Genomic DNA, 25,657 nt, shown 5'->3' on the forward strand with positions numbered 1-25,657 from the left:
TGGAATACAGTTAAGTCAATCACAAAGCAATGGAAAGAACATGGTACAGTTGTAAGCCTGCCTAGAGCAGGTAGTCCTCAAAAATTGAGTGACTATGCAAGAAGGGGACTAGTGAGGGAGGCTACCCAGAGACATAATGACAACTCTGGAGGAGTTACAAGCTTCAGTGGCTGAGATGGGAGAGACTGCAAATAACAACTGTTGTCAGGGTGATTCACCAGTCACTGCTTTATGGGAGAATAGCAAAGAGAAAGCCACTGTTGGGTGAAAGAAAACTCACATGAAATCTTGGTTAGAGTTTGCCAGAAGGCCCGTGGAAGACTCCAAACTCAGCTGGAAGAAGATTCTATGGTATGATGAAACCAAAATTGAACTTTTTGGCCATTAGACTAAACACTGCACATAATCAAAAACACACCATCCCCATCATGAAACATTGCGATGGCTGCATCACGCTGCTTCACTGCAGCAGGCCCTGGAAGACTTGTGAACATAGAGGTTAAAATGAATGCAGAAGATACTGGAAAATCTTGGGAGGAAAACCTGATGCAGTCTGCAAGAGAACTGTGACTTTGGAGAAGATTTGTTTTCTAGCAAAACAATGACCCCAACCATAAAGCCAAAGCTACACAGGAATGGCTTAAAAACAACAAAGTTAATGTCCAGGAGTAACCATGTCAGAGTCCAGACTTCAATCCAATTGAGAATTTATGGCTGGACTTGAAAAGGGCTGTTCACTCACACTCCCCATGCAATCTGACAGAGCTTCAGCAGTTTTGTAAAGAAGAATGGGGAAATATTGCAGTGTCCAGATATGCAAAGCTAATAGAGACCTATCCACATAGACTCAAGGCTGTACTTGCTACCAAAGGTGCATCTACTAAATACTGACTTGAAGGGGGTGAGTAACCATGCAATCAATTATTTTGTGTTTAATAATTGTAATAAATTTAGACCAATTTGTAGAAATTTGTTTTCGCTTAAACATGAAAGCCTCTTCTGTTGATCAGAAAAGCAAGATTGAATCAGTGGATTTAATGTAAAACAACAAAAGTCAAGACAAGTCACTTTTTATTGTAATTTTGACCATAACTGCTGGTACAGTACACAGTAAAAACGAGACAATGTTTTTCAGGACCATGGTGTTACATGAAACAGTACAAAAACTACACTGAACTACATGAAAACAACACAGAAAAAAGAAAACACACTAGTCTACAGACCTACCCAGGACTGCGTAAAGTGCACAAAACAGTGTAGGCATTACAATAAATAACGGACAAGACAATAGGCACAGTAGAGGGCAGTAAGTTGGTGTCAGTCCAGGCTCTGGGTATTGAGGAGTCTGATGGCTTGGGGGAAGAAAGTGTTACGTAGTCTGGTTGTGAGAGCCCGAATGCTTCGGTGCCTTTTCCCAGACGGCAGGAGGGAGAAGAGTTTTTATGAGGAGTGTGTGGAGTCCTTCATAATGCTGTTTGCCTTGCAGATGCAGCGTGTAGTGTAGATGTCCATAATGGCTGGAAGAGAGACCCGATGATCTTCTTAGCTGACCTCACTATCTGCTGCAGGGTCTTGTGATCCGAGATGGTGCAATTTCCAAACCAGGCAGTGATGCAGCTGCTCAGGATGCTCTCAATACAACCCCTGTAGAATGTGATGAGGAGGGGCGGTGGGAGATGGACTTTCCTCAACCTTAATATAAAAACTTCCAAGGAGCAGGTGAATCCTTTCATAGGTACTATAATTGCCTGTTAAGCAGCAATGAAGGTCCTTCTTCTCTGGGGATGTTCATAGCTTTCCTCATCATGTCAGTAGCTTCCTCTCAGTTTTCACAACTATCAATCATGCAAGTCCTAGGTAGAGACTCAGGAATACCATTGCACTCAGATGTAGAAGGATTCTTCACTGTTGTTTCTGTAACAGTTTTGTTTTACCAATCAGGGTTGTCGGCCCTGAGCTGAACCTCCGAATCTGAAGGACCGGTGGACCACTCATGGTCTGTCCTTTACCCTTTGACCTGTTCGGCATAGGTGACCCTACAAAGAACCAAAGTATAGAGTGCTGACTCCAGCCAATGTAGCTCATGTATAGCTCCAGGTCACTGATGCATACAAGCCTCCAAATCGTGACAAGATCATGGTCCTCCTGGAAGAGAACCCACTGTGGCCTCAATTAAAGGCTCAGAATCCACAATCAGAAAGAAATCAAGTCACCCTCTCTCCAAAGGGTCTGCTTAAGAAAAAGTCTCCATCAATGGTTTGCTATTACAGTAAAGCTCAGGTAATCCCACCATCACAGATCCCAATAGCTCAGCAATGTTTCCCACACTCCCTTCCAACAACCCAGGGGACCCCAAGTTTCAATTACTGATTCACTGTAAAAGTTATCATACTGTAACTTCTAAATAAAAGTAATTTATATCATGTTAGGATGTAGTCCAGTAGCAAAGTGAAAAATTATTGGAGATATACTGCTGAAAATATGGTAAATAAATCTGCCGTTACAGTTTTGAATGGTCGATACCTAGCTACTCCTCTCTTGTACTACTCATTTTAATTTGCAGTCATCTTTATCTTTTCTTGCACTGTACTGCGCCACAAAACAACAAATTCCATGACGTCAGAAATACTAAACCTGATCCCGAAAGTGGGAAGAAAAAAAACAGTACCTTGAGAAATACATTGAGCTAGAAGAGCATAACAGCAGACATTTCATAGAAAAAAAATCATTTGTACAACTTATATTTCACTTAATTTGACCTTGAATTCAAATTAATATTTTTGCATTAATTTAATAACTTAAAATGTCACTTAAGCTGTTTAATTCACATTGTTTTTCCACAAGTGGCTTAATTGCCAACCTTTACATTAGCTGCTCGGTGAACTGCTCACCGCTGACCACAGTTTACTTGTTTCAACAGGTAAAGATCTCTTGGCCAATGATTCCCATCTTCAGAATGCCCAAAATCTTGATTCTAATGTTTTGGCCAAAAATATCCTAGTGTTCTAAGATCCAGATTGTATAGCACAGAAGCAAGTCCCTCTGTCCCAACATAAGATGCCTCCCTAAGCTAGTCCCATCTCCCTGAGTTTGGCACAAATCTCTTTAAACCTTCCCTATTCATGTACCTGTCCAAATAACCTTCAGATGTCGTAATTGTACCCACCTCTACCACCTCCTCTGGCAGCTTATTTCATATAACCACCACCTATGGTTATTTCCCTTCTCATAGAAACTGATCACCTCTGCTTTAGACTCGCTCATTCTGGCAAAATAAACTTGCTATCCAGGTTATCTACGCCCTTCATTACTTTATACATCTCAATAAGGTTACCACTTGGCTCTCTTCACTTCATTCCTAGTCTAATTCAAGCCCTCTAATCCAGGTAAAAGTGCTATGTATCTTTTCAGAAACTTCAAGCATAATCACGTTCTTCCTTTACTGTATTGACTAGACTGCACATAAAACACCAAGTTTACCAGAACCAATGATTTGTGAAACACGCACAAAAAGCTGGAGGAACTCAGAGGCCAGGCAGTATCTATTGAAAAACATAAACAAAAGTGTGATGAAGGGTCTCAGCCTAAAACATCAACTGTTTATTTTTTCCCTCGATGCTCCTTAGCCTGCTGAGATCCTCCAGCATTTTGTGTGTGTTGCTTGGATTTCCAGACTCCGGATTTTCTCATCTTAAAGATTTGTGCAACTTGTTTCTAAATTGTATTAAGAGATTTCACATTTTATGTTTCCAAAGTCCATTAAAGACAATTTACCTCCAACACCAGAAAGGGACAATGAAGGAAAGATAGATTTATACTGAAGAAAGAATTATCATCTGGTCTCACAGTTTGCATATTTAGTTTTTTAAGAAATCATGACTGAAATCACTATTTTGAAACAAGGAACTCTCTCTTCCTCCATTTGTTACATGCCAAAAAATTCCCCTCAAGCACCAATGCAGGTTGAACTTCAGTCTGTTACTTTTGGCAGGAATAGAGAGATCTCCAAAAGATAGCCTTCATGCGCCCATTCTTCCAAGTTCAAGAACACTACAGCAGGCTTTTGGAGAAAAGAAAAGAAAGCTACAAGTTTTCACAATGGAAAGGATGATAGTCCCAGCTGGCAAAATGCAGCAGCTTCCAAAAACAGGAAGCATACCAAAATGAAATAATGATTTGTACGAGCAGATAACCAAATATCTTTCCAAGTGATAAATTTAGTACAGAAGGATCAGATCCCAAGAGGAAGAAAGTATCAAGTTTGAAATAGCAATTGAGAAAAAATTAACAAAACAGCAGCTGATAAGGCCAAATATATTTCAAATTTGAAGTTTGCAAAACTGGAGGACAGGATGATTTCTCAGTTCGGAAAAGCTAGAAACAATACTAAACTACAAGACTGGGCAATACAGCTGAGTAGCTTTACTGTTCAGGAAAGAAAATCATTCATCAATTTGTGTTTACTTTCTTGCCAGTTCGCCAATTTAAAAACTTCTTGGAATACAACTGACAGCTCCCTTGCTCGCTGAAGGGCAAATGGAAACTGAGATGCTTTTAAAAAGTCTTGGAGAATTACGTATAAAGAAATTTAAACTAATGATAATAAGCACATGGTTCAACAAGCACATTAAAGTCAGCATGACCTTCCTGGTTTTGAACTAGAAGAACATAGCTGCCAACCAGTTACAATATACCTGACACCCCCTTTGCTTATAACGGCAGCAATGAATGTTACTGAAGCCCCATATATTCTCAAAAACGCCCTTCTGAAAAATACAAAAACATTCCCCATTGTCCTTTAATTAAATTGATCTCTCTTTTGAATGCATATTTGGCACACTAATTCAATTATCACTCCACCTTCACATCAGTTGAAATAAATAGCATTTACAGACAAGTGACATTTGTACCTCAGAATGGGTGAATCCACTGCAAATAATTAAGACTTCCCAAGTCTAGTTTTGAGTTAATAAGCAAGGGACATCCAGTAACATCTAACCCATTAATGTCTTGTAGAGTTCAGGCTGCTGAGGTGGAACCTTGGATATGACCAGAAAGGAAGACGGAGTGAACAGAGAGCATGGGAAAAAAGAGAGAATAGAGACACAGCAGAGAAAAATTAGTGTAAAATTAGCTCAAATAGCCAAGTCTTGCAAGAACTCAGACTTGCACAAGTATGTTTTTGAAGGTATTGAATGGCTATTAAATTTAAGAAGCAGCAGCTTTAAGAACAGTGGAGATTGGAGAACTCCGCCAGAAAGTTGGATGAAGGACTACAAGTAGGGCCAGGAAGCTGCTAACAGTTACTACTTATTGTCAGAGAAGTAATAAACAATGTGCAAAAGAGTTCCAAAAGATTTGGTCTGTCAACTAAAATATTGAAATTTCTATAGATGTACTGTGGAGAGCATTCTGACAGGCTGCATCACTATTTGGTATCGGGAGCTGCTGTACAGGACTGAAAGAAACTACTGAAAGTTGTAAAATTAGTCAAAACGTGCGGTGTCTCAGAAAGGTGACATTCATTATTAAGGACCCCCATCACCCAGGACATGCCCTCTTCTCACTGTTACCAGCAGTAAGGAGGTACAGAAGCCTGAAGGCACACACTCAGCAATTTAAGAACAGCTTCTTCCCCTCTGCCTAAATGGACATTGAACCCACAAACACTACTTCACATTTAAAAAAAATATATTGTCATCATATATCCAATATACATATATACTTACCATAATTGACTTACTTAGTTATATATTTTTTTCTATATTATCATGCATTTCATTGAACTGCCGCTGTTAAATTAACAAATTTCACAAAACATGTGAGTCATAATAAACTTGATTCCGAAGACGGTGTAAAATTACAAAATCGTCATCTACCTTTGAAAGACCAGATATTGAGATGCTGACATCCTATTCTGCCAGAATTACAACCATGAGATTGGCAGCGTGAAGCAAGGGCAGAAAAGGATATGAAAAGGAAGTTACTGCAGTGATGGAACAGCATGCTGGGAAATAGGATATAGACCATCAATTAAAACAAAGGCAATATGACACAAGAGGAAGTTAACTGGTCATTTATCCACAGCTTAGGCCTGAATGTCAAGTGGCATATTCGCTGAAATAAACATTCATCAGCTTTTCAAATTAAAAACCACTAAAGGATCTTTCACCATGAAATTCAAAGTACAGGTTTCAGAGAAAAACCAACTTATGTTTTCTAATGTGTAAATGCTGTGTTAAACATTAAAATGTCCAGTATCACATATCAAGTACCTGATCTTATTCTGTTCTTTATCCTTGTCGTCAGGAACAGCTTCAGCTTCATTATCTTCCTTCCTTATTTTACTTTCCTTTTTTCCTTTCTTTGACAATCGATTTTGTAAAAATGGGGGCCCACGCTTATTTAAATTTGGTCCTTTGAGTTTCTGGATTAAAACAAACCTAGGAGTTGGTTGAAGATAGAGCAAAATAATTCTACATTTTTATAAAAAAAAGTTGTATTGTTTCTTGGGGATCTGACAAATCCTGCTGAGAATATAAAACAACTTTTACCGGTCTAAAAATGAGAGTAGCTTGTGATTACATAGATTTGCAATGTCACGAAGAGCTAGGAAAAGTGGTGAATAATATTTGAAAACTGACATTTCTATATTCAAGGAATGGCTGTGTTGCAATCTTTGTAGGCCCAACTCTTCAGTATAGAACAGGCACACAATTTCAAATAAGTCGTAACTGTAAAATTATATATCTGCTCAAAGGAATGAAAATGCAGCAAGTGCATATTGTTCTCTTGAAATAAGTAGCACTGGTTATACTGGATAATATTTGGACAGAGGTATAACAGAAGGTAGCATCCAACCTGAATTACTGATTTTTACCTGTGGTTTGATCTTTCACACTGACCTTTTTGAATAATTGGTCAAATAGTATTTACCATTTTGTTAATCCTTCTCACTCATTTTGTGTTCTAACTGGAAAGTTGTCCATATTGTGTTCTAATATGCAGCTGGTTTAAATGATAGGAATTTACATAACGATTTCAAAGCATTAACATTCAATTTCAATGGTCTATTATTTACCAAAGTAGATTTATAAATTACACATTAGCACTGAAGGCACATTTCTAACCAAGTGGTGTTAGATATTGGATAAAAGACTCTTCTCCCATCTTTCTCACAAAACAGTAAGACATCTGCAGTCTCTTGTATCTCCAGTAAACCAGGTGCATTTTATTAGCAAAGGTGATTGAAATATGATTTATTTTAACATTAATGCAAGAATATAATTACATGGGTTACTTTTGAAAAAAAAAATCAACAAATAGACAGGAAAAATACCTTAGAATTAAAATGAAAGATTATATAATTAATGACCAAAAAAAGACTATTCCCCAAAACAAAATTATTACATTTCTTTCTTCACTAAGCTGCAAAATAACAAATGGAATATAGATACCAAGAGCCAAGGTTAATTTGCTATGATTTAACCATTAGAAATGTTCTTTAAATGATTCATTGACTTGCTTTAGACAAAACCAACCATAAGTAACTAATAGCATTGGATATAATCCAGGTTACTTACCGGTGGCTGTGAGATAAATGGTGCCTTGGGTAAAAGCCCATCTAAGACAGGTACAACTACTGGCTTAACTTGCTTCAGCTCTTCCTCGTGGCTCTCATCTGCTAAATGCATAGTAAGGCACTTAACCTTTTAGAAAATTAAAGTACAATCTATTTTCCATAATCCCTGAAATCCTGTGGCATAACCTCAGTCACAATGCATGGAGTTAGGCAAAATTCAAGAACTTATTGCACAGGATAATGCTTGCATGCTCAAACTGTTCAACACAAGACTTTATCATTCAAATTTAAAATCGCATGAGTATATTGCCATGTTCTGAAGAAAATGTTTTCAAGCGGCATACAAGAGATTAACAGCAATACCAGAAAATATCCAAATTTAATTTGAACAAATGAACTCCCCTACAACTAGAAGGTTCTGCTGATATCCTGGAGAGTTCAGTCAGGTTCATTTTTTTAACCATTGGGAGATGCAGCACAGCAACAGGCCCTTCCAGCTCAACAGCCCACTCTGTCCAATCACACCCCTGTGACAAATTAAACTACTAATCTGTACATTTTTGGAATGTGGGAGGAAGCCGGAGCACTCGGAGGAAAGCCCCTACAGACAATGGCGGAATTGAACCCAGTCCCTGGCACTGTAATAGCATAATGCTAACTACTATACTACAGTACCACCCAAATGTTCAAGATCTATTGAATCCCTTCAAACCCAACCTCCACCACTCCACTGTGCACAGGTCTCCCCAAATCCTGCAATCCTGAGGATTGTAATCACCTCCCCTCCCCTCGCCACATGCTAGCGAAGCAAGAAATTGGAAAGTTGTTCAATTCAACTTGCAGCTCAGGAGCTAGAGCAGAAGGCCAGGGTTCAGATAAATGGAGAAGGTGTATAAGAGGAAGGGGCTGCGTTTCAACTGAAGGTGAACCAATATTTTAGCAAGGTAGTTTGCTTGTACTGCTTGGCAGGGGTTAAACTAGAAAGGCACAGAGATGGGAAACATCAAGGCAGTGAACAGAGGGGCTGAGAACAAAGTAGATGCCATGCCAAGTGAGTCTGAACAAAAGGATTGTTCAATATAAATAGTGGGACTGATGGTCTGAAGTGTGTTTATTTCAATTCAAGAAGACTGGGTAAGGCAGATAAACTTACAGACTGAATCAGCAACCATTACTGTGATTTGTTTGCAAGTGAGATTGGATTGGCATCTCAATATTTTCAGATTTAAATGTTTTAAACACGATGGAGAGGGATTTAATAGAGGTGGAAGAGTTGCATTAATTATCAGTGAATGTCACAACTGCAGTCAGAGAATATATGAAAGGGCTAATACATTAAGGCAATATAGGTAGGGCTCAAATATAAGTGAAATCACTCTGATGGGTTGTACTATAGACTCATGCCTTCCCCCCAACCCCCCACAATAGCCTCTGGGAGATGAAGGAACATGTAGAGACAGATTATAGAAAGATGTAAAAGCAACGGGGTTGTCATAGTGGGTGACTTCAGTTTCCCTCATATTGATTGGGACTTCCTTGGTACAAGATGGGGCAGAATTTCTTGAAGGCATCTAAGAGTGTTTCCTGAAACAGCACATGGATAGTCCTGATAGAGGAGGGACTATACTAGATCTTGTTTTGAGAAATGAGCCTGGCCAGGTGATTTGGCCTGTCAGTTGGAAACAGTGGACATGTGGGAACCATGATCACAACTTAACTTCCAGGATAGTTATGAATAATGACTAGTCTGGACCTTGCAAGAAAGTACTAAATTTGAAGAGGGCAAATTTTGACATTAATAGACTGGAATTAAGAGTTAATTGAGAACAGCTACTGTTAGGTTAGTCCACATCTGATATGTGGAGATCTGACACAAGTTAATAAATTTATGAAAGGCACTGACAGGGTAGACAGTCACAAATTCCCCCCAGAGTAAACATGTTAAAATTTAGGAGAACATCATTTAAAATTCTTAGCAGGGTTTTGAAGATGTATGGGTCAAGATGTTTTAAAAACAAGAATGGTGGGCAGATGGAACAGTTTATCAGAAATTGAGGCAGAGGCAAATAAGATAGTGGCATTTAGAGGCTTTTAGGAATGGAGGAATACAGATTGTGCACAGGCAGAAGAGATTGAATTTAATTTGGCATTGTATTCAGCACATACACTGTGGGCTGATGGGTCTGATCCCGCACATACCATTTTCTGTCCTATAACCATGCAGTATGCTACAGAACAGTAGGCATCATGGACTGCAGTTAACTGTTAGCAAATGTTCAAAGATATAATTCAATTTTAGACAGTATTAAATGAATTCTACTCACAAATGCTTGCATAACTCACTTCATGTGTTTGCAACAAATACACATAAAATCTCCTGAAGAATTAAACTGCAAAGACTAAAGGGTATTTCTCATGGATTATAATGCAGTTCCAAAAAATCTAGCAAGTTTCAGAAAAACTTGTCATGTGTAGCATTAAATCTTAAAGTCAATGATCTGGGAATAATTATGGATTTATCTACGTCATTTTATCTCCTTTTATGCAAATTGACTCATAAGACAAAGGAGCATCAAGAGTACTCTGAAATTCCATCATGCTTGATTTACTATCCCTCTCATCTCCATTCTCCTGTCTTCACCCCACAACCTTTGACACTTTGACTAATCAAGAGCCTATCAACTTTCACTTTAAACATCCTCAATGACCTGGCCTCCACAGCCTTCTGCGGCAATCACAACCACTTCCACAGAATCACCACCACCTGCCTAAAGAAATTCCTCATCTTTGTTCTGAATGGACTTTCCTTCATTTTGAGGTTGTTCCCTCTGGTCCAAAACGTACCCATTATATGAAACATTCACTCTACTCTACTTAGGCCTTTCAACAATTTATAGATTTCAATGAGATCTCCCCTCATTCTTCTAAATTCCAGCGAGTACAAGCCCAGATCCATCAAATGCTAGTCATGTATTAACCCTTTCATTCCCACGATTCATTCTCGTGAACCTCCTCTGGAGCCTCTTCAATGCCAGCACACTTTTTAGATAAGGGGCCCAAATCTGCTTACAATAAATACTCTGTGCAGTTTGACTAATGCCTTATAAAGCTTCAGCATTACATCCTTGCTCTTACATTCTAGTCCTCTTGAAATATATTGCCTTTCTTACCACTGACACAACCTGGAAGTTAACCTTTAGGAAATCCTGAACAAGGACTTTTGAGTCCCTTTGCACTCTGATTTTTGAGTTTTCTCTCTATAGAAAATAGTCCCTGCCTTTAATCCTTCCACCAAAGTGCATGACCATACACTTGTCTACACTATATTCCATCTGCCACTGTATTACCAAAGCTCCCAAACTAAGTCTTTCTGCAGACTCCCTGCTTCCTCAACACTACCTGTGCCTCCACCTATCTTCATATATCTGCAAAACTTAGCCACAAAGCCATCAATTCCATTATCAAAATCACTAACATATAATGTGGAAAGCAGCAGCCCCAACACCGACCTCTGTGGAACACCACTAGTCACCGGCAACCAATATCTTATTAAGCATCCTCATGTGCAGCACCTTGTCAAAGGCCTTCTGAAAATCAAAATAAAGAATATCTCCCGACTCTCCTTTGTCTGTCCTACCTGTATTTCCTCAAAGAATTCCAACAGATCTGTCAGGCAAGATTTCCTTTCCATTCGTTTAGAACCATTCCAAAAACTAGTGATTATTGAAAGATTAATACATCCACAATCTCCTCAGCTACCTCATTCAGAACCCTGAGGCGTAGTCCAAGCACATTCACTTTCCCAAGCACCTTCTCCTTATTCATAGCAACTACACTCACTTCTATCTCCTGACACTTCCTTATTTCTGACATACTACTAGAGCCTTTCAGCAAAGACTGGCTGATGCAAAATACTTCTCGTTTGTCCGCCATTTCTTTGTCCCCATTGCTAGCTCTCCAGTGTCATTTTCCTGCAGTCCGATATTCATTCTCACTCCTTTTACTTCTTGTGTATCTGTCAAAACTTTTGGTATCCTCTTTAATATTATTGGCTAGCTTAAGCACATATTTCATCTTTTCTCTCATAGTTTTTTTTTAAAGTTGTCTTCTATTGGTTTTTAAAAGCTTCCCAATCTTCTAACTTCCCATTAATTTTTGTTCCATTATATGCCCTGTCTTTTCCTTTTATGCTGCCCTTAACTTCCCTGTCAACCATGGTTGTCACATCCTCCCTTTAGAAAACTTCAATTTTGGGATCTACCTATCCTGTGCCTTCCAAGTTGTTCCCAGAAATTCTAGCCATTGCTGTTCTGCTGTCATCAATGATAGTGTCCGCCTTCCAATCAACTTTCACCAGCTCCTCACATGCCTCTGTAACTCCCTCTCCTCCACTGGAATATTTACATATTTGACTTTAGTATCTGCTCCCCTTCAAACTGAAGGATAAATCCTATCAAATTACGATCACTGTCTCCTAAGGGATCTTTTATCTTAAGCTCACTAATCATATATGTTTCAATACACTGCACGCAATGCGGAATTGCCTATCCCCTAGTGGGTTCAACCACAAGCTGCTCTAAAATGCCATCTTGTAGGCGTTCTACAAATTCCCTCTCCTGGGATCCAGCACCAACCTGAACCTGAGGTATTCTACCTTCAGTGTAAAAAGTAAAAATGAATATTGTATAAGTCCAACTTTTATATTTCAATGGCTTACTTAGATGTGCAGAATTCAAAGATCAGTTTTACACCAACCTTTCACTTCCAAAGCACATGAAAACAATGAACACTAGGTGATTGTTTAGCAGTGATGCTTCAGACTCTATATGCAACCATCATTTCTGAGTTTACAAAGTGTTTGAGGAAAAGGTTTCTACGGTACCCTGTCAGATGAAGTTCCTATTGTGCTTTGACAAAAGCATGGTCTCCACCCTGCCCTTTTGGCCAAGGAAGGATGACGTGTTGTACAGGGAGACTACAGGGGAGCAAAATAGGGAAACAAAGAAAATATTATTTTTGTTATAAAAATATGGACTATATGGACTATAAACACATCTGTTTAGCAGCACGAAAGTTTATCCTGTGCAAGTTAATAGTGTGAGCAAAGTCCATGTGTCAAATCTGCCTGCTACTGATAGAGCAGTTTGTTAGTCCCTCTTATTTTACAGTTGATTCTTTTAAACTCTGGGTAAAATTAGAACCTTTACCATCAAGGACATTCATGATTCTAGGATCAGAGATAATCTACTTCTAAGTGATGCTCCACAGTATTCCAGCATTCTTTACTTTTTGTTGAAATGAACAACTATAAAACCATTTAAATATAGGTGATGCAGGCTGCTGTTACACCTGCATATCGCAGAAAATGTACGACAGGTGGCTTTCGTCTCAGAATGTTCTGTGCTAGTTAAAGTGTTGCGCAACTCAATCCAGTCTGTGCGCTTACGGACCAACACTCTTCCTTCCCCCCCTCATTGTTTACTGCAATTTAGTAATGTCCTACTCCAGATGAGCACATGATCTGACACAGTAGACTCAAACAGCTCGCATGATCCAGTTCAACAGCTACAAAAGGGTTTGCTGCTTTAGATTTTCCAAATCAGCTGCATTCAGAAAGGTTAGAAGAGGATTATCAACCGTTTTAACTTCAGTGTATGCATGGTGGTTAAATTATTGAACTGATGTAATCATCCAGCATGGAATCGGGCTCTTTGACTCACTGATTCTACACCAACCATTGGTTTTAATCATTCACTCTAATCCCACTTTAACTTCCCTGAATTCCAACATCTACACCCCTCCCCACCAACTAATGTCGATGATCGATCACTTCCTTTGGCAACTCATTTGAGGTAGCAAGTATCCTCTGTAAAGTTACCTCTTGGGTAACTTTTTAAATTTCTCCCGTCATCTTACATCTGTGTTCTCTTGTTTTGGACTCCCCAACTTGGGGAAAAGACTATGACCGTGCATCTTATCCATACACCTCATGGTTTTATAAATTTCTAAGGTTACCCCTCGTTCTCCTGCACCTTGGGGAATAAGAATCCAGCGTGGCCACGCTCTCCCTATAACTCAGACCCCTCTTGTCCAAGTAACATCCTCACAGATCTTTCTGCACCCTCTACAGCTAGACAATGTCTCTCCTACAACAGAGTGACAAAAACTGAACTCAGTAATCCAAGTGCAGTCTTACTAAGGGCATATATAACCGCATCATAACGTCTTTACTCCTGAATTCAATATTCTAGTTGATGAAGACCATGTTCACCACCCTAATTATGCAGTTGCTTTCACTTCTACTCCCGGGTCCCTCTGTTCCACAACACAGCTAATTCCAAATCCACCTCACTAGCTCCCCACCACACCCACTCCACTGAATCCTATGTTACCTAACCTTAAAGATCAATCTGTCAGGCTTTTGTCAAAACTCTCATTAAAGTCCATACGAACAACATCCATTGACCTACCTTCATCTACCCCCACTTCGACACCTCTCTGAAAAGCTCCAAAAGGTTCATCAGAATCATGTACTCCCACGTACCAAGCCAAGCTTACCAGTCTGTGGTTACCTGGCTTGTCCTTGCCAGAGGACATTTATTGAACAATGTACAATAGCCTCCTCCAATCTTCTGGAACTGCACTTAGGAGTAAACAAGTTACCTTGCAGATCTCTTAAATCTCCTTGTGTATCTGTGTCTTCGAGCTTTTGTTGCAAAAAATAAATAAATAATGCAAAACCAGAATAACAAAGTAATGTTCATGGACCTTTCAGAAATCTGATGACAGAGAATCCAAAATAAACCTGTTGAATTATTTAAACAATTTCAAGTTTTCAAGATCCCTGATTATCAGAGGCAGTTAAAAAGGTACAAAGTCAAAGGTTGTACCTTGCTCCAAATGAAGAGATCTGGTCACCACTAAAGGCCTAGTCCACTCACCAAAATGATATTGTGGATGCTGGCAGCCCTCCATTAGTCTGAAATGTCCTATGACAAGCCTTAACCACACACTACAGGTTGGGTTAAGTAAGGTCCAGGCTCTTGGTGAGAACAACATTTCACATCAACTGAAGATCAACCACTAGAAATGCCAATAACTTTCCTTTCATCACTCAAGTGTTCCAGCACTTTCTGCTTTCATTTCTATATTTTTATTCTGAACATATTACCCTTATGATTAGATGACTACTGTTGAAATAATTACAACATATTTTCAAGCAAAATGTCCTTTTATTGTGGAAATACAGAATGTCTTTAAATTGACAGCTGAGAAAGACTAAGTGTAACAGCCAGCAATGCTTCCTACCTTGCCAGTGTTCAAACAGGACAGGATATACGGCAATACCACAGAACACCATGAAAATAAATAGGAAGGCAATCAGACTCCGTTGCAATCTTGAAAGCTGTTTCCATTTCTAGTAGAAAAATGCAAAAAGTTGGGAGAAATTTGTTTATTAAAAACCTCTCTCAAAAATGCACTGTCATTCTTTTTTGTATCAAAAACAAGTGGTGTGATTTCTTTCCTTCCCCAATAGTTAACCATATCATTTCCTCAGGTAAAAGAATAAAGTGCAGAGCTACAGACAGACAGTCTATTAAACTGTACCCAGCCAGAAATGTTTAAGATAAGTGTATGATAAATATGTCTGACCTTGCTGGAAGGAAAATCACCAATTTGCTGGCAAAGATCACAGAAGAAAAAGCAAAAGAACAAAAAAAAAAAATCAGAAATTCTTCTGAACTGTGCTCTGCCCAGGTACGACTGTCTTCCTCTGGGTACAGGGCTGACATCACTCACCTGCTTTATTGAAGCCCTTGCTGGTCGAGTCAAGACCCTGCTGCAGAACCCACGTGATAGCTGGCATGGTACAGCTACCCCACAATGGAAAATCTCTCTCTCAATCTCTCTCACACACCTTCCTCACCACAGTACCAAGCTCAGGACTTGGAATGTCAGAACTCAACTGCACAATCCTAACAGTAAAACTTGCTCTTCGGAATTGTGGCATTTTGACATGGATGCAGTATCGTGAGATGCTGACTGACCACCATCCAATTTACTCCACACTGTCCTTCAACGTGCCCCAAGTCTGCCATAAGAAGAACAATGTTGAGGAACCCACAAAGCTGGCTCTTCGCAGACAGCAACTCAAGTAGCCTTACAATTTCCAGCACACAGGAACCATGAAGATATTACAGCTGATTTCTTCCTCCCAAGGTCAAAATATTAGAGGGAATGCTTTTCTGGTGAGAAGGGATATATTCAAAGATGTGTGGGGCAAGGTTTTTTCCAAAAAGCACAGTGGTGGATGCTTGGAATGTGCTACAAGGGATGGCAGTGAAGGAAATACAATACTGGCATTTAAAAGGCTCTTGGATAGGCACAAGAATGTGTGGAGTATGGAAGAATAGTAAAATTGGATCAGTTTAGTTACTAGTTTCTCGATGTTCATTGGCAGTACAGCAAATCCACAAAGCAGACGATGACTACGTTCCAGAACAAGGTCATCCAAACACCCCCATTCAAGCTGCACGAAGTGATCGATTAACTTACTTGTGCAAACTCAGGGAAGGACCTTTCAAAGATTCAAAGTACAAGGTATGCTTTACAGATACACTATATCCTCATTATATGCGTCTTCAGACATTGCAAGTTATGCAAGGAACTTATTTCTACCAATGTCTCCTTATGTGTCCAAATCTCACAGTTATGCGAGGGGCACCACTTTCCCGCCAATACAAGTCAGGTGTCGGAGTCTCACAATTTCACTCCCGCCAGTCTCGCATTAGTTTTGGCAAGGTACGATCTTGCACTCCTAAACTTTTGTTGGTTTTACCTACGGTGCAGAGATTTTGTGCTTGAAATATTTAACTATGGTGGAAGTTGGAACACTTGGCACAAATGGCGATGGACATGGACCCACGTTTAGAACGGAGTCGGCGTTTCGGTCGTTCCCTGCCATCAACCCTTCTTCCTTACCAGCAAATTTATGCTGAAAAACAAAATGCTGCCAAGCAAACAACCCTCACCACTTTCTTCAAACCGGAGTCATCTCTTGCTGCCAGCAGTTCTAAGAGCTCTGTGGGTCTTCCTTCACCCCTTGCTGTGCTTGATATGATCCTGATGACCACAACCATCCACCTGAAGCTGCCCAACACCACAACAACCACTCATCTCCCGGAGCGAACACACTGTTGGTGAGTACTGTACACTCTAGTATGTTAATTTTCTATGATTTATTACAATGAATATTACCTTATATTGATGAAATATAATACGAATGTTGCCTTGTGGTACTGCTTTTGTGTTGTATTGGTATGAAAATGTGAATAAATTACAGATAAAACATTTTGGAAGTCCTTCGGAATGCATCCCTATTTTCTCCATTTAAATACTCACATTATGTCGACTATGAGGAGTGTATCCCCCTCATATAACGAGGATAGGGTGTACAACAGTGGTCCCCAACCACCGGGCCGTAAAGCATGTGCTACCGGGCTGCGAGGAAATGATATGATTTGGCGATATGAAATGATATGAGTCAGCTGCAGCTTTCCTCATTCCTTCACGCCCACTGATGAACATGAACGCACGCGAGGTCATCAGTTGCCTAAATGTAGTGATACCCTCGCGCCAGGGATCACTGGTTGGCCTCAGGTAACTGGCCACCTTGCATAGCTGGCGAGGTGCCGTTGCTACTGGCCTGGAGCGCGGACAGATGGGCACCGCCTCTAAAACTGTTTAGCACACCGAATGTTCGTGGGGAACCTGGTAGTAAAATATTCGCAGATGACCTAATTCGGGCTCAGGGTTTCGTAAGTAGCAGAGCAGCTACCTCACTGCAATCTACTGAAAGTCATCCATCAAGCCAAACTTTTGTCGGCCGATAGATCCTACCTACCTACAAGGACAGGGTGGGGGGGCGCCCTGTCGGTCGCTCGCTCCAGACTGTGACTGTCGCGGCCCCAGCACGGGGACCTCCGGCCCTTACCTCGTCCTCTCACTGGTGTATTGCAATGATTTTACATGTTCATAAGAGGAAAATATGCACTGTGTTTAATATTAAATTCGTTAGATAAACCCTTTTAGAAACAAAATTGAGTGTATTAGCCACTTATAAGTGACTTGCAGTTGACTTATCACCTATATTCCGGTCGTGATTAACACCACCCCGCCTTTGGCCGGTCCACAAGAATATTGTCAATATTAAACCAGTCCGCAGTGGAAAAAAGGTTGGTGACCCCTGGTGTACAACTCTGAGATTTGTCCTCCCGCGGGCAGCCATGAAACAAAAAAACACCATGGAACCCATTCAAGAAAAAAATCAGATACTTAATGCATGAAAGAAGAATAAATTGTACAAACGGCAAAAAACAAGCGGACAACACAGAATAGCAAACATCAAACCAAGAGTCTAGTAGTATTCAGTTCAGCGCCACACAGCTAGCCCAGTGCAGACCACATGGCAAAGCATTCTTCGTTGAAGCATATACAAGGGTCCTCAACCAACTTCTTCTTACAACACCAGAATGCAACTTAAGCCACAGGAAAGATACCACCAATGATGTCTTCACAAAATTTTCTAAAATCACCAGAAGGACCAAAAATTGGTTTGCTGTTCCCTCCCAGGCCAACGTCCTCACCACCAATGCCCTGGTTACACTAAGATTCATTTACCCAACACCAGACTCTGCTTTGACCTCCTCAATGAGAAGTGGACTGAGGAAGAGTTAAGGATTTGCTCAAAGACTCCTTGAGGAAATGCAACATACCTACCAAACAATGGCAAATTTCCTGTTCATCACCACTAAGTGTGGAGAAGGAAAATTCTGTATGGTATTCAGAACCACCTGGACTTACACTGGGAGAATAGAAGCCCTGAGTAAGCAGTGGAAGGAATGAACTACCTCATAAACTACTTGACCATGAGCCATGGTGGTCACCATCTGTAGCAGTGTCTGCAGTATCCATATTGGTCTGATTCACTGACTCAAAACGTACAAATCCAGACTGTAATTCATTGACTGTTCTTTCTTTTCCATAGACGCTGCCTGGCCTGCTGAGTTCCTCTAGCATTTTGTGTGTGTTGCTTGGATTTTCTCCTCTTGATCTCAAGGGATTGCCTAATAAGATGACTATGGCAACTGTATTCACAAAATTGTTCACTGCAAGTTTTACAATGCTTTGTAAATCCGCGATGAAACTTCCACAACCCACATCCGGAAGCATATTATTTTTAAGTAGAGCATGGCTAAGATTTTCCTCTTATTGTACCTAATGCCTCACAAGCTGAAGGATTTGTAGTGGTACATCACATTTTATACTCTTACATCATGAAAAGGATTTTTGAAACAATGAATTTTGAAATGTTGTCTCTATTACAAAGGTAAGGAATTAAATCTGTTCACCATACCAAACATACATAAAACATCAACATATTTTAACCACAAGAAATTCTGCAAATGCTAGAAATCTACAGCAACACACACAAGATGTTGGAGGAACTTAGCAAGTCAGGAAGCATCTACTGATGGGAACAAACAATCAATGTTTTAGGCCCAGACCTTTCACCAGCACTGGAAAGGAAGGAAGCAGAAGCCAGAATGAGGTGGGAGGAATGCACTGTTCTCTCTGAGCTACTCGTATACGGCTGCACAGTAACCAATATGCTCTGACACGCATAGCCTTTCTTGCTGCACAACCGGAATTTTCTTATATACAAAATGTTTTCAGGCTGTGTAAAAATTTCCTGCTCAGAGCAACGGTTGTTTAAAAAAAACCTGCACAGCAGTAAAAATTTAGTTAACGTTGGAGGAGTGGAAGGAATACGGAGGAGATTACTGGAAGTTAGTGAAATCAATATTCATGCCATCAAGTTGGGAGGCTACACAGATGGAACACAAGGTGCTATTCCTCCAACCTGAGTTTGACCTCATCACAGCAGTAGAGGAGGGTACAGACAGACATATCAGTATGGGTATGGGAAGTCAAATTAAAATGAGTAGCCAATCAGGGATCCTGCCTCGTGAACAAACAGAACGAACCAGATACATTTTAACTATTGGGCATAGTGTCTGAAAGCTACACTTGACTATATTTCCATTTCCCATAACCTGTTTTGTTTGAATTATAGCCACCTGAACAGTTGCATGGAAGTCAGCACACTAATCATTTAGCTGTTATTATTTTAACACCTTTGCCTCATTAGGGGATAAAATTGTCATGGACAAAACCTGTCAGCTTCAGTCATAGATGCAAAGTGGTTGGGACATGGAGCAAGGTTCCATTGAATGCACTTGCATGGCCCACACAATCACAAGCACAAACACTCAGGAACTTGCAACTTGAAACAAACAGCAATATATCTCTCTGAGGATTGTATGCAAATATATCAGTTCCACACACTTCCCTTACAAACCATATTGATTCAACTAAGTGAGACAGACTCAATCTCGGTCAAGTTTGTATAATGACTGAATGCTCACACTGAATGAAACATTGTGAGAAACCACTGAAAATTCACAACATAATACATCTTACCCTCCAACATGATTGTCTTCGCCAGGTTTTACTATTGTCATAGCTCCTTCCTGTCTGGCTACCCAGTGTCACTGAAATGAAGTCCCTTCGCTGTGGTGAGTACATCCTTCACACTCCTGCGATGATAACACTTTTTGGTATGCTGCAATTAATTCAATGAAGAAGCACTGAAATGAGAGTTGCTTTTAACAGAACAAGAACTCTTTCCCTAACACAGAGCAAAATAAATTAGCTTTCACACTAGCATATGCTCCCACACACAAAAAAAATGTATAATGAATGACGTAACAGCCAAAAAGAAAAGGGCTTAGGGATCAAATCTGTAATAGAAACAGAACCAACATATGTTCCTTCACACCGTTCTGCCAGTTGACCATGGCTAATCCCCTTAAACAATTAAAAGAACACAAGGCACAAAGAAGTCAGACAATCAACAAGATGATGCACTCTGAGCAGATTTGCTCACAAATGTTTCCATTCAAAAAAACATTATTCTTTTTTATCAAGTTCCACAAATCAAATAGAAGTAGTATTTACAAAAGATCAATTTGAAGAACCTATAGGAAACTGACCAGAGACATCAGTCATCAGCATTACAAAAATATTCATATTAAAAATTAAAATATTCAATTTAACATTGTCTGCCTTACAAAACAGCTTAGCAGCATAATGGTGCTCTAATGTCACACCTATTGCTTCCTTTCACTATACTGTTCAATTTTCCAAATGTTATACGACCTTTTTTAATGACAGGAGACACAGATCCTCATGAATCCTGGGATCCTGCTTTGATCCTGGGCTGGAGTGCTCTCTGAACATAATTTGCACATTCTCCCCTTGCCTGCATGAAATTTCCCTGTGTCTTCGAGCTTCTACCACCTTCCCCCCCCCCCCCCCCCTTAGCTCAAAGATGTGTTTCCAGTAATAAAGAGTCCTTGTAAGTTAATGGCAAAACAAATCCAAAGTTGAGTTCTTGGGTACATAGAGACAATAAAATTTAAAACCACAGAGTGAAAGCCAAATAATAAGACTGCCTTTCAGACACTCCCACACACCCAAAAGGCTGAACGACACTGTGTGACACTGCACAAGTACCAGTTCTTCTGTGGTCCAAGTAAGATTTCATGAAGGATGAATATAGTGGCGCTTTTCAGTCTATCCTTAAAAATGGATGCTAGTTGGTTTTCTTGTCTTTTTATGAACCTTAGCTACCTGTACTATTTACTATATGTCAGTTTATCACCTCAGTCCTGTACAGCTGTAAAAAGGTTTGTGAATTGTAAAGGGAATATAGAATAATGTGGAATCGTTAGGGCTTTGGTTGGGGCCAGACAGGTAGATCTTCCAATGTTACTCCCTTTAATACCAGGCACAATTTTAATTATTTTATGATTCTATACACTCTAGTGAAATAACTGTTTTCACTGGACCAGTTGAGAGCGCTCATAAGGAAAACAGGCTCAGTGATTTTGTAAAATGTGATTGAAACAGGCTATGGTGAGTTCTGGAGGAGTACAAAATACATCAACTACTGAGGCAGATAATAAACTTCCTGGATTTCTGAACATAGTTGTTCTGTGCTGATTGTCATCGCCTGCTTCCCTCTTGAGTTTATCTTCTGCTGATATTTAAAAATTACCCCATCAATTCCCAAATCCAAAACAGTTTATTGTTCCTTAAAAAAATCTGTTGAAACATATACCTACAACCTAGCAAAGATTGGGGGAAAAAATGCTTTAAATCAGAGGTTCATAAAGTGGGCGATATCACCCAGCTGAGGGACAGTGGGAGTTTCAAAGATAATGAGGGCAGAGAGCTGCGATCAGTAGCGGTGGGGGGGGGGGGGGTGGTGGCAGCTGAGGGATTACAGGCTTAATTTAAGAAATGAATCACTTATTATAAACATTTGATCCTCAATGTCTCATAATTGATTATAACAATCTCATAATCACCTGATCTCTTGCTAACCCACCATTCTCTTAAGACTGCTTGAAGAGTGTTAAAGTTGTTGAAAAGCAATGTGACACTTCTGTAATTGGCATATCATGGGAATTCTGGACTGAAGAAGTCGTGTTATTGCCGGGCCCAGCCCACGCACTATTGCTGTTCACTGCTGTAGTAGTGTTTGCTGGTACAATTCCCATACTAAATATCCCAGAGTAATGAAATTCCTCCGAATTAGGTTATGGCTTTCAATTGGGTAAAGTTCAGAATCTGCCCTTTTGAATGGTCTTGACCAGATTTCTATAGCCCATGGCCCAATAGAGAAATCACTGCCTTACTTCATGTATCTTCAGGCAGAGAGTCAAGTTTTTGCCAAAGCTATTATGATGTCATAACTTTCTCCTTTATTGATCACAGCACTTGAGGTTGGACTTAAAACAATAGGCGATTGACCGTGGTCATTCATCTATAACAAAAATGGCAGAAGCAGATGAAAAGAAAAAGTGTAGACAGTATAGTATGAAGTATCTGCAAAATGGATTTATACCAACACTAAGCAACCAACAGCAGCCAATGTGTCTGTTACGCGAAAATATTTTTTCTAATGAAGCAGTGAAACTTTCTAGGCCAGAATGAGGTTATTATTTGCTTTAAAAAAGCTGTACCTAATATATTTAACATTCACTGTGTGATTCACAGACATCTGTAATGGGCTGCACAAGTTATTAACTGCTGTTATCACAGCAGAAATAAAATCAAGTCACATACTCTCAATTTTCGTTTATTTTAAAAGCTTTGTATTGAGCATGATGAACAGTTTGAACTCTTGCTGTTGCACACAGAAGTCAGATGGTTCACAAAAGGAAAATGCCTACATACACTTGTGCGCTCTTTGAAATTCCAGATTGGGTAATTATTCTATCCCTGAACACTTGCACAGGAACAATAGAGGAAGAACTGATCTCACGACAAAATGAGTGAGCTGAAGCTGCATTTCAAAAAAATCATAGCAAGACATTTAATCACAAAAAGAACTTGAATACTATCCTGCACTGTGGAAAAAGGCCAAGGTGCTTTTAATTGTCTTTTTGGCATCATATTTAGTAGAGCGTGGTTTCACAATGAACAGTCTGCAAAATGTGGACCTGAGACTCTGAGTGGCATTCAGCCTGTTGCTGAGAAGCTGATATCACTGCAGCAAACCCATCCATCTCACTGAAAGGTGAAAAAGCAGTGAAGCAGTGGTAGTTGAAGCAATTGGTGATGTAGAACACTACAAGTCTGGTTCACTGGCTTATTGGAGATACTAATGGCGGGGGAGTGGCATGGCCTCAGGTGTAGCGCGGACTAGGCCCAATTCTGTGTGATTGTCTGTTGCAGCTGCCTAACAGAGACGCCAGAGGTGGTGTGGTACAGTGCGCATGCTGACTTCCAGTGGTTGCTCAGTGAAAAACTGGATTGTGCTCATTTTCAGACCCTTTTCTTGCACACAACAACCATGTACTATCAATCTATAGGACATTCAGGCACTTGAGCTGTATTTTTTTGGGGGGGACTGTATGTTTACTTCTATCTTGTATGCGCCTTGTGCAGTGTATGACTGTTGGTACTGTGTTTTGCACCTTGGCACCAGAGGAACACTGTTTCTTCTGGCTGTATTCATGGGTATGGTTAAATGACTACTAAACTTGAATTTGAATAGTTGGACTACTAATGTAACCTCCAAAATTGTTTTACTGTAAAGTAATTTTATTTGTATCTTTAAACAGATTTGAAGAATTTTTGCATTTGTCAGTTTTGAATTTGCAGTTCCTATTTTCTTTCACTGTGCACCATAAATCAAAGTTCTTTACAGTTTTCATGTAATGGCCAGAAAGACAGGGGGTTACTGGGGATGTGGTCTGCAGCCAAGGATGAGGGAACACAAAAGTTTGCGAACCACTGTCTTAAATCACGAGCAGAAAAATTAACAGCAAACTAGTTTGTACATCTAGTTTCCTAAACAGCTCCCTCACAAGAAAAAAAAAGGAAGGTAATATAACTTAGAGCAGTAGTGGTTATAATATAGAAATCAGCTGCAGTTTTGATAAATGAAGAAATGACGCAGCATTTATTAGGAATGAAAATAAACCAACTTTAAGTGTCAGTATAGCAGATTCAGGCCCTTCAGCCCACCAGATATTTCCATGCTGATTTTTAGCCCAGCTGCACTAATCCCAGTTGCTCACATCTGGGCCAAATCTTTCTATCATTTGCATGTTTAAGTGTACATTAATGCTTTGTAAACATAATTAGCCTTTTCCACTTCCTTCTCCGGCAGCAAACTCCAGATTTCAACCAATATGTAAAAAGTTACTGCTACCCCTCATTAAATCACAAGACAATGCCTGTGATGAAGTCAGGCAGTCCATGTTCCTTCTGTTACCACTTTCAGGGGACCTTGGATTCTGACATTCTCACCTTAGTGCAGCCACCCAATTTTAATAGGCTGCGCCACAAAGAATCAATATAACAGGCTGCTCCTGGTGTCTTTCATAACATTCACAAACTTCACTTTTAGTTAGCAAGGAGCGACAAAAGTTACAAGAATAATTAAACTAAAACACCAAGATAAAATGGACAGGCATGCAGGATTTTTGGAGCTCTTTCATCCCCGTACCGGTTCCAAATCCCATTAAGTTATAAGTTAAGGTGCTGGACACTTTCAAAACATCCTGCAACGATAAGTAATTGGGTGTAACACCTGGAGACAGAAGAGACCGCAGATGCCGGAACCTGGAGCAACACACAAGGCACTGGAGGAACTCAGCTGGTCAGGCAGCATCTGTGGAGGGAAATAAATAGTCGACATTTCGGATCGAGACCCTTCATCTTGGTTTGTGCATTGCTGAGTGTAACACATTAACTGCTAGGTTTAAAGGGGTTGTTTACACCTATCAGCAGCTGGAAAATTCTCACTTAATCAAAGTTTCAAGATCAGCGCAACGTCTTAAACAGATCTAACAACTGGGACACAGAACAAAGATTAAAAAGGTTTTTACAGCTAGCATTAATTCCGCCCCATGGAAGTGTCAGTGTGGTGGGAGGGAGGCGCAGGGGGAGGGCGAGGGGATTTGGAGGCCGAGATTGGGTGGGGGGGGGGAGTATTACGGGGAAATTGTCTGAGAGCAACCCCAGCCTCGGGACCTTCCCCTAACTCCCTCCACACCCACCACGGCAGTCCGACCCCGAGTGTCGTCGCAAGCCGCTCACTCTGACCACCAACGCCGCCGCCGCCCGGGTCTCTCCTCACCCTACAGCCGATTCATCCGCTCAACAACGCCAGCTCCGACTCCTGCTGCGTCACTTCCGCTCGGGGCGGAGCGAATCCGGCAGGCCGGCCGGGAGCTGTCGAAACTGTCTACGTCACAAACCAGGCCGCCAATCAGTGTAGAAAAACGGGGGAATGGGGTGAGAAGGGATCGTGAGGGAGGGAAGTGATCAAGGGAGGGAGAGGGTGATTAGGGGAGGGTGATGAAGGAGGGGAAGGGGAGAATAGGGACCGAGTGAAGGAGGAGGGAAGGGGAGGGGGAACGGTGCTGAGGGAGA

At 40.4% G+C, this 25,657-nt stretch overlaps 1 protein-coding gene across 6 annotated transcripts in view; it reads right to left on the bottom strand.

The window, feature by feature from the left end:
• Window positions 1–25,433, bottom strand: part of LOC132407662 (endoplasmic reticulum mannosyl-oligosaccharide 1,2-alpha-mannosidase-like) — a 75,452-nt gene extending 50,019 nt beyond the window's left edge. Inside the window, exons 1-6 of one of the 6 annotated variants that reach the window (XM_059994479.1) lie at window positions 25,362–25,433; window positions 24,813–24,893; window positions 20,126–20,267; window positions 14,891–14,999; window positions 7,584–7,684; window positions 6,276–6,427 (exon numbers count right to left, since the gene is read on the bottom strand). In XM_059994479.1, coding sequence (XP_059850462.1) covers window positions 6,276–6,427; window positions 7,584–7,684; window positions 14,891–14,999; window positions 20,126–20,230 — 467 coding nt within the window. In that variant the 5' untranslated portion in view covers window positions 20,231–20,267; window positions 24,813–24,893; window positions 25,362–25,433. Of the gene's footprint in view, window positions 1–6,275; window positions 6,428–7,583; window positions 7,685–14,890; window positions 15,000–20,125; window positions 20,268–24,812; window positions 24,894–25,281 lie in introns of all 6 variants that reach the window. The other 5 variants (XM_059994480.1, XM_059994477.1, XM_059994481.1 and 2 more) reach the window with 5 other exon arrangements.
• Between the last annotated feature and the right edge of the window lie 224 nt (window positions 25,434–25,657).

The sequence above is a fragment of the Hypanus sabinus genome, chromosome 18, assembly GCF_030144855.1.
Source record: "Hypanus sabinus isolate sHypSab1 chromosome 18, sHypSab1.hap1, whole genome shotgun sequence".
NCBI classification, from domain to species: Eukaryota; Metazoa; Chordata; class Chondrichthyes; order Myliobatiformes; family Dasyatidae; genus Hypanus; species Hypanus sabinus.